The following is a 14,666-nucleotide window of genomic DNA, read 5'->3' as shown; positions in this document are numbered from 1 at the left end:
TAGAGCGTCGGCCTAGCGTGCGGAGGACCCGGGTTTGATTCCCGGCCAGGGCACACAGGAGAAGCACCCATTTGCTTCTCCACCCCTCCGCCGCGCTTTCCTCTCTGTCTCTCTCTTCCCCTCCCGCAGCCAAGGCTCCATTGGAGCAAAGATGGCCCGGGCGCTGGGGATGGCTCTGTGGCCTCTGCCTCAGGCGCTAGAGTGGCTCTGGTCGCAACATGGCGACGCCCAGGATGGGCAGAGCATCGCCCCCTGGTGGGCAGAGCGTCGCCCCTGGTGGGCGTGCCGGGTGGATCCCGGTCGGGCGCATGCGGGAGTCTGTCAGACTGTCTCTCCCTGTTTCCAGCTTCAGAAAAATGAAAAAAAAAAAAAAAAAAAAGTCAAATGGACGAGTACAAGAACCCTACCATTTCACTCATATATGGGATATAAAATAAAAAGCAGTAAATGAACAAAACAAATTCATAAATGTAGACAACTGAATAATGCTTACCAGAGAGGACGAGGGAGAAAGAGAAAGAAGATGAGAGGGGTCAGTTACATGGTGATAGAAGACTAGAATTCAGTTGGTAGGCACACAATAGAGTATACAGATGTATTCTAAAGTTTATATAATTAATGTTACCTCAGTAAATTTAATAATATAAAAAGAATAAAAATTTATTTAATGGCATTGAAAATTATTTCACAAATATGTTTTTTCAGCATGATTGTGTGTGATATCACTACCAGCCACACTGTTCCAAGGAAATTATCATTTCTGCTTAGCTACCTCAGAAAAAAGAGGAAACTTTAACATAACATAGCATCATATTGAAGTGCTTTATCTTTGAATATTACAGAAGAAAATTCCGCAAGACAGAGTGAGGATTTGGGAAGTCAGTTTACAGAAATTTTCATTAAGCAGCAAGAAAATGTCACTCTCCTGTTATCTTTATTGGAGGTAAATAAAGAGCCTGCTACTTTATATCATCTTAATAAACTTTTTTTTTTTTACTCTTTTGAATGAAGCATCATATACATACCTTTTTAAGACAGTGAAATTTGTATCATTGCAAGAGATTCACATGCATATTTTAAGAACTGTATAATCTGTTAAAATGCTGTCAGCTTATTTTCAATTTGACAAAATACTGTTTTATTTACTTAGTAACAGTGAATAAGTGTGGTCAATTTATATTAACTCTTTTTATTAAGTTTGCTAAATTTTTGTTTCCCGTTTTTGGTACCACTAATGAGTTGAAAAATGTTTTCTTAATGTAAATTACAGATGTTAAATATTTTAAATTCTTATATTACAGGAGTTTGATTTCCATGTCCGCTGGCCTGGTGTGAAGCTACTTACTTCTCTTTTAAAACACCTAGGGCCACAGGTGCAGCAAATTATTTTAGTCAGTCCCATGGGTAAGTGATCATTTTCCTTATATCATTTTGATTTAAAAGTGAAAATCATTCCTAAAAAGGGGGACTGAAATGATGTGCTAATGAATAGTTTATAATTTGAATTGCTGTTTGTATTTAACTGCCAGTATTTTTACATGATTGTGTGTTCTAGGTGTTTCAAGATTGATGGACTTACTAGCGGATTCCAGGGAGGTTATACGTAATGATGTAAGTTCAGTTGGGGGAACAAAACCTAAGAATATGCAGCTCGAAAATTTTCCTCTCTTTGCAAATGAAACATCTGTTGACCCTTATTCAGAGTCACAAGAAGGTAGATTTGGAAAACTGAAGTAATACCAATCTTTTAGACATTTTTAAGTTATATACAATACTACATTATTTCTTTGTTTTCTGCCTACCCAGTATTTTGACTTAAGTAGATGATTTTGCTATTCAAATTTATGCCTTCCACAAGTTTAGAGTTTCTTCCATTCTCTTCTAAAAGTTGACCTCCAGAAAGGTAGAGGAAACATCCCCAGAGTGTAAAGTTTGCACATTAAACTGTGTAAACTTACAGCATTGCATCTGGAATCTTCACCTTCATTTGTTTGCATATGTATTTCAATGGATTTTCCTTGTAATCTCTGTTTAACTAGAGAGCATGATTTGCTCTGGAGTTGTTTTCTAGTCTCATTTATTTTAATATTTGCATATAAGTTGAATACTTTGTATTGATATGGGTTTTTTTTTGTTATTTGAACATTTTCCTCTGTTACTATCTACAACTTGATTAAACTGTAATACTTTAGACAGCAATTGGAAAAATCTTTTTAAAATTAAATTCTAGGCCCTGGCCGGTTGACTCAGCGTCAGCCCAGCGTGTGGAAGTCTTGGGTTCGATTCCCAGCCAGGGTACACAGGAGAAGCGCCCACCTGCTTCTCCCCCTTCCCTCCTCTCCTTACTCTCTGTCTCTCTCTTCCCCTCCTGCAGCCAAGGCTCCATTGGAGCAAAGTTGGCCCAGGCGCTAGAATGGCTCCAGTTGCAATGGAGCAGCGGCCCAGATGGGCAGAGCATCACTCCCTGGTGGGCATGCCAGGTGGATCCCAGTCGGGCACATGCAGGAGTCTGTCTCTCTGCCTCCCTGCTTCTCACTTCAGAAAAATACAAAATATAAAAACCAAAAAATTAAATTAAATTCTAGAGCTAGGAGATCAAATCAAACTAATTCAGTCTCCAGATTTACACTGAGATGCCCAAAGCTCACAGAAACCAAGTGACATCTTTGTTAGCGATGTCTTACTCATCTTTCTATTTGTAGTCCCTACCCCCGTGCCTTTCTCATCCTAAATGCTAGTAAATATCACCTGGATTGATCTTAGTCTCACAACTGGTTAGTGGCAAAGCAGAGGAAAACTGAAATGCTCTTGACTTCCAGTCCATAAGACAGTTTTTAAGCTTTGTATTTAAAATTTTGTGGTTTGTATGTCAACACAGTATCATAAATGATGAAAGAACATAGTAATGTAATTCATGAAGACATGGTTTATTTTATTTTATTTTTAAATCTGTTTCCTATTTTGGTTTCTGTGTTTTTGTTTGTTTGTTTGTTTGTTTGTTTGTTTATTTAGACAGAGACAGAGAGAGGAACGGATAGGGACAGACAGGAAGGGAGAGAGATGAGGAGCATCAGTTCTCCATTGCAGCACCTTAGTTGTTCATTGATTACTTTCTCATATGTGCCTTGACCAGGGTGCTACAGCCAAGTGAGTGACCCCTTGCTCAAGCCAGCTACCTTAGGCTCAAGCCAGCAACCTTTGGGCTTAAGCCAGTGACTGTGAGGTCATGTCTGTGACCCCTTGCTCAAGCCAGCGACCTTGGGCTCAAGGTAGCAAGCCTTGCTCAAACCAGAGGAGCCTGCATTCAAGCCTGAGACCTAGGAGTTTCAAACCTGGGTCCTCCACATCCCAGTCCGAAGCTCTATCCACTGTGCCACTGCCTGATCAGGCGACACGGTTTAGTTTTTAATCCTTTTTTTAAAGAATTAACTTTCTCAAATAAATACCTATATAGTAGGAATTTTGAGTATCTTTTCTTGACTAAAGTATTACTGTATAATCTTAAACCTGAATTTATTTTCCTGCTCTTCTCTTGGCCTTCAGTTTAAATAAGATAATACCATGCAAACCATTTAATAAAGTCTTTCTGGATTGCTATTAGTATCATTACCATTTATTTTCATTTTCAAATATAATTTTATTGTTTCATGTAACTGCATTATCCTGGCTCTTAAAATATACCATTTCCTTTAACTCTCTACTCTTTGTTTTATCTGCTCCTAACCATGCTTATGTTGTTTTTCATTAAGTTTAGATTAGGGATTAATTTACATTTTTGTGGTAGCATTCAAGGTCTTGGTTTTTACATGTTTTACGTTCATCTTTTCTTTGATTTCAGTGAACCTATTTATTTGAATATTTTTGTGAATATTCACTGTAGTATTATATAATGTTATATACATTACATTATATAATGTTATGTAAGTCATAATATAGCACAATTGACACCAGCAGCCAGAGGTAATGAACTGAAACCTCTGGCAGTTATTACTGTCATTCTGTGACTCCCTGGAACAATATACTACTTTTTTTTCCCTCTTCTGTGTCTTTTCTTTAGCCTTCTTTAAAAATTCTTTTTTCTTTTCCTTCTTTCTTTTTTTTTTATCAACTTTCTAAGTGTACTCAATGACAATTGTCAACACTCATGACCCTCTCTGTGAGCATATTAGTAAAGATTTTTAGCCCCAGTTTGTTTTATATTTAAAACATTGATTTTTGATCTCTGTTTAGAAAGTTAGTTGTCATTTATCACAGGTATTCTCACCCTTTGAAGTACCAACTTACTAGATGGAGAGTTTTCTATTAGATTTCCTTTCTACACTGTGAATGCTTGTGATTTTGATTTATTTTTCCTCTGCTCCATGAGCTTGTCTAAATGAAAATTAAAATTTTTTTCAAGATTGAGAAATGTACTCCCAGCCAGAAAGTACTTTATACTTGCTTACCTCTCCAGATATCTATGTTTCTTTTTAAGGTTTTAGTTACTGATTTTATAGAGAGGTGCGGGGTGTGGGGAGCAAGAAGTATCATCTCATAGTTTCTTCACTTTAGTTGTTCAGTGATTGCTTGTTGTATGTGCCTTGACTGGGCAAGCCTAGGGTTTTGAACCTGCAACCTCAGCACAACTAGTAAGTAGAACAACCATTTTTAAAACCCACTTTATCTTAACTCAGAGCCTCAGTATGCTTTTTACTGCATTCCTTTCTCTCTTGGTTAGCAGTTAAACAAAGTTGGTAGCATTAAAAAGGAGAATTTTACATCTAAAAAGAATCACTTCTGCCTTTCTCATCTTAAGGTTGAGACTTGACAGGAAAGTGAGTAGAACAAGCCCGAAGAGGCCATGGGCTGTTTGTCTATACGACTACTTATCTGACCAGTACTGAGAGCCAACAGCTACTTTACCTCCTTAGGACTTCGGAACTACCTATTTGCTATGTTTTTCCCTTTGAATAATATTGCTTTTTTCATAAAATATTTATGTCTTTGAACATCATTGTATTGTTGGGCTTTTAGGGACTCATAAAATATTTGTTGTTTGTGAAAGAAGCAGAAATGGGTATCAGTGAGTTTTTCTTGGATGATAATAGTTTGCAGAATATGTCAACAAAATCCAGAATAACAGGAGCTGAGGAAAGCTAAAAGTCAAAACCCAAAACTACTGTGAATTTTCTCATGCTGGATATGCCATTCATGAGGTGTGAATTCTCATTTTTTCCCTATCAACTAAGAATTGTGTTTTGGAAATTTTATGATTATTTGAACTTTCTCTGCTAGAATATGATGATGTTTATAGATTATATTGATTCATGATTTTATGTAATTAGTATTGTGAAGCATGTGCAGAGGCATTCCTGAGATAGATATAGTAGTGCTCAACTCTTAAACTCCATGAGTATTGTATAATGATTGATGAATATGCAAAAATTGTTGTACATTTCTGTTGTATGGTGTAAAGAGAACTGAATTAGGAATTGGCAGACATGGATCCTAGTCTAGGCTTTTCCCTTTGAGGTTAACCTTACAGAGGCAAATGGCTCACTTTCTCTATCCTTGTTTTCCTTATCTATAAATTAAAGGAGTTGGACATTTGAAATTACCACTTCTAAAATTGCAGATTTTTTTAAAAGTAATTTTAAAATGTTGTATAAAAATTGTGCTCCACTTTAAACATTATCTTTCTTCTCCATCAGGGTGTCTTACTGCTACAGGCACTGACAAGAAGCAATGGAGCAATCCAGAAAATTGTTGCTTTCGAAAATGCTTTTGAGAGACTACTAGATATTATTACAGAGGAGGGCAACAGTGATGGAGGTATGGTATAAAAAGATTGATTTGAAGAGATTCCTTCTGTACTCACTAAATTGTTAACTTCTACAGAATACACTTGGAGAGATAAATGAGGGCTCTTTATATTCTTTCGTTCACCATGGTGTGTTGAGTATTGATTTCTTGTTGTTTGTTCTGTTTAATATTTGTTAGGCTTCTGGTATCTAGGCTGATGTCTGTCATCATTTCTGGAAAATCTTGGCTGTAGCTCTTCAGATACCACTCTGCCACATTTTCTTTTTCTAAATTGATTCAATTTTGTGTCATTTGATTTAACTCTCATCTATCATCTTACTTTTTCTTCTGTATTGTTTTTCTAGGCTTTATTCTAGATTATTTCTGACTTTTTTTCTATTTCAATAGTTTTCTCTTTGCCTATATTTAATTTACTAATAAATAGTTCATTGAGGCATTATATTGATATATAGTTGACATACAGCACTGTATTAGTTTAAGGCAGTGGTTCTCAAACTTTTTGAAGTCGGGGTGCATTTAAAATCCTACAAATAATTGTAGGTGCACTATAGAAAAATTTCTGAGAAATATGTTATAATAATTAAGTCAAGTGTTAAAGAAAAAAAATAAAGTCCAAGCATCCTTTTATGGTAATTAAATGAAATAAATACAACAAAATTAAATTTATTCTGACATTAAAAAACATTTTTATGTTACATTTTTTGAGTTATGCTTTTTAGAATTCATTTTTAAAAGGTTAAAAAATTTAAAAAATGACAAAAAAGTTATCTTTTTATATATACAGATACATTCTTAGTAAGATTTAGTAAATTTGGCAGGTCCCGGTGCAGATTTGTTAAGTTTTTCATTCTTGTGTTTATGAGAAACATGAGCCTGATGTGTCCTAGGGATTTCTTCAATGTTTGGGCATATATTTGAAAGGCAAACTCATTTCCTTGTCAATACATTGAAGAATTCCTCTCTTTTTAATCTTGTGTTGAGTGCAGAAAGCCCCACCATATATATCATCTTAACTTTACACCAAACAAAGGATAGAAGAAACTTGCCTCCAGTCTTTCCTGGGAACATGGGGGGGGGGTAGTGTAAACAATCCAGCACCACAGCTTAACAGCTTTTGCAACCTAATCAGGCAAGTGAGGTGGGGGGTTGAGCAGACTGTCAGCTTATAGCCAATTCCCCACACCTCTGTCCCCCAGAAATCTAAACTCCAAAAACCCTGTTGGTTTTTTGGTCCCCAGCAGGCACATATTTCTCTGGAATACCATAGGGTGCACCTGGAAATTTTTTAGGGCACACCAGTGTGCCCTGGTGCACACTTTGAGAACCACTGGTTTAAGGTCTACAGCATAATGATTTGATTTACATATACTGTGAAATGATTACCACAGAAAGTTTAACACCCGTCCAGTAAGCTTTATAACTCCCGTGACAGACGAGGGAGTACTGTACCTACAAATAGAATTACACTTTCTTTTCCTTTACCAGTATCGCCACATGGCTTTTTAAATGGTTTTATCAATCTCTGTATCCATCAGCAATGTTTCCAAGTTTCTATTTTTTCATATCCTTGCCGAGTTTTGCTTGCAAATTTGATAGATGTGGGATTATATCACATTGAGACTTTATTTTATTTCTTAAACTAATGAAATTAAGCATATTTTCTTGGGTATATTTACCATCTGTTTTTTTTTTACTTGTTTTTCTTTTACACCTCTGAATTACCTTCTTGCCCATTTTAATATGACCATTTTTCCTTTTCTGGTTAGTTACTAGAAGTTCTTTATGTATTCTGGATACTAATCCTTTATTGATTATACATCTTCTAGTCTGTAGTGTTTCTGTTAAATTCTAAAATTTCAATATAATCACTTTTTATAGTTGATGTTTTTGTTTTAAGACATTTATTTCTAACTTAAGGTTGTAAAGAGAATTTCCATCATTTTCTTTCCTAAAGACTTTAAAATTTTATCTTTTACATTTAATTAATATGGATTTTGCATTTGAACAATGGTATTAGGTTTGTAATTAAATTTTCATATGTGGCCCTGGCTGGTTGGCTCAGTGGTAGAGTGTCAACCTGGCATGTGAAAGTCCTGGATTTGATTCCTGGTCAGGGCTCACAGGCAAGGCAACCCATCTGCTTTTCCACCCCTCCCCTCCTCTTTTTCTCTTTTTCTCTTCCTCTCCCGCAGCCATGGCTTATTTGGTTTGAGCACACTTGCCCCTGGCACTGAGGGTGGATTTGTGGAGCCTCTTCCTCGGGCACTAAAAATAGCTCAGTTGCAAGCATGGTCCCAGATGGGCAGAGCATCAGCCCCAGATTGGGGTTGCTGGGTGGATCCTGGTTGGGGCACATGTGGAAATCTGTCTCTTTCTTTCACTTGGAAAAAGAAAAAGAAAAAAATTTTTTCATATGTGTGAAGGTCTGAGTTCTCTCCATTAGTCTATTTATCTAGTTCTGTACTAAAACAACACTCTTAATTACTGAAGCCTCATAATAATTTCCTATCTATTAAAATAGAGTAAAAAATCTCCAATACTGGCTCTTTTCAGAATTATCTTAACATGCCTTTTCCTTTTTGTCCTTCCACTGAATGAAACTTTTTTACTAGTCAAGTGTCTGTTGAAATTTTTATTGGAAATATATTGAATTTCTAGACTAAGGAGAATTGTCATCTTTCCTGTATTGACTTTTCCATTCATAAACCTTGGTATATCTATTAATTTATTCAGTTTTGTGTCTTTTAGTCGTTTTATTATTTTGAGTGAAAGAGTCAGGTATCTTTTATATTAGATTACTTCTTAGACATCTTTTCTTACCACTTGAATGGAATGTTTTTCTATTACATTCTCAAATTGGTGGTTACTACTTGATTTTTGTATATTGATTTTATATCCAATCACCTTATTAAACTATTAGTTCTAATGGGCTTTTTGTGTAGATAATCATGTTTTCTACAAATAAAAGTAATTTTTTTCTTCCTTTTCAATTCAAATGTAAGAATTCTTTTCATTTTATTGCACTAATTAGAATCTTTACAGTGTTGAATGTTCTTGACTTGAATGAGAATGTTGATGCTTTACCATGGTGTGATTTTTTTTTTTGTTAAGTGTTTTTATCATGAATGAATCTCAAATTTTATTATTTTTTTCTACATCTATGGGGATTATCAGATTATTTTTCTCCTTTAATCTATGGGAGCTTTTTCTTTAAAATGGAGCAATTCCGATCAACATGAACAAGGAGAGAAGGGGGAGATAAAGGAGAGAGGATGAACAGTCAGTGGTACATAATACCTGAAAAAGAAGTAAGGAAGATGACACCAGGGAGCTGAGAGGTCTAGGTATTAGATAGGTTGTCACTGAAATTGAAATCAAGAGTGACAGCAATTTGGAGAAAGAAGACTTTGAGCAAGATGCCGTGATGTTTTCAGGGAAGAAAGAGTAGTGACCACCAGTTTTGTTATAATTATAAGAGATGGGACAGCCAGAGGGCTTGAGCCTCAAGGGAACAGGAGATTTTTGTAGGAGAATAAAGAACTAAGATCTCTAGAAAGTACATGGTGCTGGGAGGATCATGGATTCTACATCCCAACTCTTAAGATACGTGACACAGAACACAAATTGCCTTCACTTAACATTACAGGGTAAGGCAGATTCTTTAAAGAACAGGAGCATTTCATGAAGTAATTGAGGCTGTAGTAGGTTTGAACCAATATTTGGGAGCTTGAGATAACATCATGAAAGAGTTTGAAAGGAGATTAACTGGGAAGAAGAAGCCCAAAGCAATCTAAGATGAGAAGATGGGAGAGGGCAGATGATCTGAAAGGTGCATATTTTCAGAGGAAAACTGGATTTTAAGGCGAGGTGGAATTACCTAGTCCTCAGGTTTGCTGAGACATGTTTCAGTGGCTCCTTATAACTGGTCCTGGCCCTCAAGTCTAGAATTCATTTTGCACACTGGAAGGAAGGCCTGCCAGTTATAGTGAGGGCTTTGGTGTTCTGTTTCCTCCAGAGCCTTCAGATGGTCCTAATGGCAGATCTTATTTAATGGAGATTAATGGTCCTACATAAGAGGCAGATATAGTGGTTTCTCTTCATGAGGGGAGGATCAGTCACATGGTCCAGCAACATGAGGTAAGGAAGCCTCCAACCTGGAGAGATCAGGACTGGTTAAATTCAAGATTCTTTAAGAGTAAAGTGTGCACCTTAAACATTTTAAGTTAAATATAGTAATTTTTAATATGCATTTTTGTACTCATCTTTTGAGTTAGAGCTAGAACTTTTTTTTTAATGTGGGTCTGCTGATTGGCATTTTTCATAATCTCTCTTGCATATATCACACCTAGAATATATCATGTAGAATTTCCATTTTGATTTCTTTAAAATGGAGTGCAGGTTCTTTATAGATTTTATACTTCCATTCTAGACTTGCATTACTCAAACATAACAACCATCATTTTTAATGACTTTCACTGAGTTTTGCCCCAAACTTAATTATTATAAAAATAGCTCTGTTGTCATACTTATATTTTGGTAGTTTACATAATAGCTAATTAATAAGCAGTACACAAATAGGATACATTTGTGAATGAAAGTAATTTATTCTTAAGTACTATACCAAATGCATGATCTATGAAAAAGAAAAATTATGAGTGGGACTTTATTCAAATTGAAAATGTTCTCTGCAAAACACAGTTAAGAGAATAAAAAATAAGCCACAGACTAAAAGGAAATATTTTTAAAAGACATATCTGAAAAAGGACTTATATTCAAAATATATTGTACAATGAACTCTTAAAATTCAACAGTAAACAAATAACCCAATTAAAAAATGGGCAAAAGTAAACAGATATATTACCAAAGAAGAGAGATAGGCAGCAAATAGCATATAAAGAGATGCTCAAAATTATATGCCATTAGGAGAATGCACATTAACGCAATAATATGTCGGCCCTGGCCAGATGGCTCAGTGGTAGAGCGTTGGCCTGGTGTGCAGGAGTCCCGGGTTCGATTCCCGGCCAGGGCACACAGGAGAAGCGCCTATCTGCTTCTCCACCCCTCCCCCTCGCCTTCTTCTCTGTCTCTTTCTTCCCCTCCCACAGCCAAAATGCCATTGGAGCAAAGTTGGCCTCTGCCTCAGGCGCTAGAATGGCTCTGGTTGCAACAGAGCAACAACACCCCAGATGGGCAGAGCATCGCCCCGTGGTGGGCGTGCCGGGTGGATCCCAGTCGGGCGCATGCGGGAGTCTGTCTGACTGCCTCCCCGTTTCCAACTTCAGAAATAAATAAATAAATAAATAAAATAATAAAACAATAAGATGTCACTTACTAAGATGGCAGAAATCCAGAATACTGACAACAAAAAAATCAGGCAAGGATATGGGACTACAGAAACTCATTCATTGCTGGTGGGGATGCAGAATGACCCAATCACATTGGAAGACAGTTTGGCAGTTTCTTTCCAAGCTAAACATATTCTTACCATTCGACCCAACAGTCCCACTCCTTGGTATTTACCCAAATGAGTGGAAAACTTATGTTCACACAAAATCATACACGTACATGTTTATAGCAGCTTTTATTCATCATTGCCAAAATTTGGAAGCAACCAAAATATCCCTCAGTAGGGGAATGGATAAACCAATTATGGTACATTCATACTGTATAATATTATTCCATAATAAAAAGCCATGAAAAGACATGAAGGAACCTTAAATGCATATTACTAAGTGAAATAAGCCCATCTGAAAGGTTACATACTTTATGACAGTCAACTAACATCTGGAAATGGAGAACAGAACCATGAATGATAGGAAGGGAGCCTGAGGAATGCCCAGAGATCCCTAAGGAAAACAGGACAGAGTGTTTTAGAAACCAAGGGAAGAGGAGATTTCAAGGAGGAGATGGAGACAACAATGTCAAGTGCTTCTTAAAAATTAAGGTATGATTAATTCATTCAACAAAAATTTAATACTGGCATACTAGGTGAACAGCTGATATCTTGTCTCTGGCTCTGCTAAAGATACGGAGTAGGTCACTGTCCTCGTAGGGACACAGTGCGGGCGCTACCTCGATAAGGAATGCACTTCCTATATAGTTTAAGTTGAAAAAATTTGGCTCTCAGAAGAAACTTCAATCATTGTTCTGTTGATATTTGGCTCTGGTGACTAATGAGTTTGCCAACCACTATCGTAGGGTATTCACAGATTCCTGTCTTCATGAATTATAAGCTAGTGGAGAAGACACATACTGCATCGTAATAAAAGGAGTAGGCTAATGTGAAAGCATGTAGCTAGTGGTGCTAACTAACCTAGTTACTGGGTTTTGATAATTATTTCTGAGGAAATTGTGTTTAATCTGGGATTTGAAGAAAATAATATGAATCATCTAGGTAACTCAAATGTGCGTAGTTGAACATAGACATACAGGATCACTGGAGGACCTGAGAAAGAGCACACAGACTGTAGCTGTCACCAGCCAGGGCAAGCTGTCCGCCTTGCCATGCTGAAAGAGATGTTGACCACGGAGATTTTTCTTTCTTTTTTTAATGTTTAGAGATTGATTTTTCCTTCAGGTTTTATAAGCCTTAATGCTTCCATTTTACATTCTTTCCTCAGGTATAGTAGTGGAAGATTGTCTGATTTTGCTTCAAAACTTGTTAAAAAACAACAATTCCAATCAAAATTTTTTTAAAGAAGGCTCATATATTCAACGTATGAAACCTTGGTTTGAGGTTGGAGATGAAAATTCTGGCTGGTCTGCACAGAAAGTAACAAACCTGCACCTAATGCTACAGGTATACTGAACTTAGACATAAATGTGTTAAGAATTTTGACAGTAATCCTTTCAAGGAAAAGTCAACTGCTCGTGTTCAATAAATTCAGAAGGTTTCAGGTGGACTTTAAAATTTTTTTTCTTTTCTATGGAAATTTCCAGTTATACTCCAGAAATCAAGAACTACCTCACCCTTCTACACATACATAAACACACCACTCAGCTTCAATAATTATTATATCAGGCAATTTTGTTTCATTTTTTATTCCCTTCTCTTGCCCAGCAGGATTATTTTAAAGCAAATCCAAACACAAGTTTCCTGATGAGTTTTATAACAGATGATAGTCTGTTATGGTGTTGATTTGAATTTTTTAAATGTGCTTTTTTCTATTAAGGCTCCGGTATAAATTTTAATATTCAGAATATTAAGATTAACAAATACCTTCATTCAGTAAACATTTACTGAGAGCTAGGCACTAAATGATAATGTCCCTCCCCCCAAATATTGATAGTCTGAGTTTTAAGTCCAATGCAAGTTAAATTGACACATCACCTGTCATTTTATTTAAGATTTATGGTGATAGATAGTAAAAGTGCAGACAATAAGAGCCCAGATTATTTCTGCATCAGAAAAAATTATGAAGTTCTTTGAGGCATTTTACTTATTTATTCCTTTATTGAATTCCCCTACTCCAAACACTTAAGTTTAGACCAGCCTTCTAACTTACTGGCTCTGGTGATTCTGACAGGTCTTCGCATTTCTCTGAGCATGCCTGCATCTCTGAAGCTGTGTTCCACAGAACTATTGAATAGATTGTTAATCTCTCTAGTAACTAGAATCTGAAAATTGTTGCATGCCTGGAGTTGCCTACATAGGTTTGATTGATATTTAGAGTCATCATATGCCCCAGTTTGCCAGGACAATATTCATTTTATAATTACTCATAGTGTCCTCCTTCACTTGAAGTGTCCCAATTTGCATAATAAATGGTATAGTTACCCTACTTAGAATATGCCTAAACACTGTTAGGAAATATTTTGCAGGAGAACATGGGCAGAATCTTTCTATTTATACTCTCAACTTCATTTCTATTTTCACATGTCAGTATTACACATTTCAAGACTTTATTCGTTTTTTTTTATTTTAGAAATAACATCCCAAAAGGTAAGCTTGATACTTTTATTCAACACTGCTTTCTTGATAAGGGAAATTCCTATAGAAAAGTAATTTTCAAAATATGATTAGAAAGAGTGAAGGGATCTGATTATGTGCAAAAAACTTATATATTTCCTGTCAAACAGTGAAAATTTAAACTGCTTGAGGAGTCTATTCATGTTTTATAGTTTAGTATACTATGTAAAGAATTATTTTGAGCTCTGGCTAGATGACTCAGTTGGTTAGAGCATCGTCCTGTTGTACAAAAGTTGTGGGTTCAATTTCTGGTCAGGACACTTACATTAACAGAACTATGTTTCTATCTCTCTCTCTCTCTCTCTAAAAATCAACAGTTTTTTGTTTTAAGTGAGAGGAGATAGACTCCTGCATGAGCCCCAAGCAGGGTTCACCCAGCAAGCCCTGTCTTGGGCCAATGCTTGAATCAGGTGGGCTATTCTCAGTGCCCAGGCCAACACTGGAATCAGTCAAGCCACTGGCTACGTGAGAGAAAGAGAGAGAAAAGGGGTACAGGTAGGGGAGAGAAGCAGATGGTCACTTCTCATGTGTGTCTTGACTGGGAATTGAACCCAGAATGGTCTGCACACCAGGCCCACGCCCTGTCCACTGAGCCAACCGTCCAGGGCCATAAATTTTTTTTAAAAGGATTATTTTTTAATACAATGTCACTGTTTAAAAAGTATAGTTAGTATAAACTAGTATATACTGTCCTGGCTGGGTAGCTCAGTCGGTTAGAGCATCATCCCAAAATAAGGTTGCAGGTTTGATCCTGGTCATGGCATACATGGGAAGCAACCAGTGAATGCATGACTGTGTGGAACGATAGATGAGGGCTTCCTTTCTCCACTCCTCTCTCTTTCTCTGTCTGTCTCTCAACAATGAATGAATAAAAATTAAGCCCTGGATGGATGGC

The 14,666-nt window shown here is 36.5% G+C and overlaps 1 protein-coding gene across 4 annotated transcripts in view; it reads left to right on the top strand.

The window, feature by feature from the left end:
- The window catches only part of USO1 (USO1 vesicle transport factor), an 81,163-nt gene that overhangs the window by 35,798 nt on the left and 30,699 nt on the right, over nt 1-14,666 (top strand). For all 4 annotated transcript variants that reach the window (XM_066232906.1, XM_066232908.1, XM_066232905.1 and 1 more), the window contains exons 5-9: nt 843-943; nt 1,302-1,404; nt 1,556-1,611; nt 5,691-5,811; nt 12,423-12,601. In XM_066232906.1, coding sequence (XP_066089003.1) covers nt 843-943; nt 1,302-1,404; nt 1,556-1,611; nt 5,691-5,811; nt 12,423-12,601 — 560 coding nt within the window. The remainder of the gene's footprint in view (nt 1-842; nt 944-1,301; nt 1,405-1,555; nt 1,612-5,690; nt 5,812-12,422; nt 12,602-14,666) is intronic.

This window comes from Saccopteryx bilineata, chromosome 5, assembly GCF_036850765.1.
Source record: "Saccopteryx bilineata isolate mSacBil1 chromosome 5, mSacBil1_pri_phased_curated, whole genome shotgun sequence".
NCBI classification, from domain to species: Eukaryota; Metazoa; Chordata; class Mammalia; order Chiroptera; family Emballonuridae; genus Saccopteryx; species Saccopteryx bilineata.
This window is presented reverse-complemented; position numbering and strand designations above follow the sequence as displayed.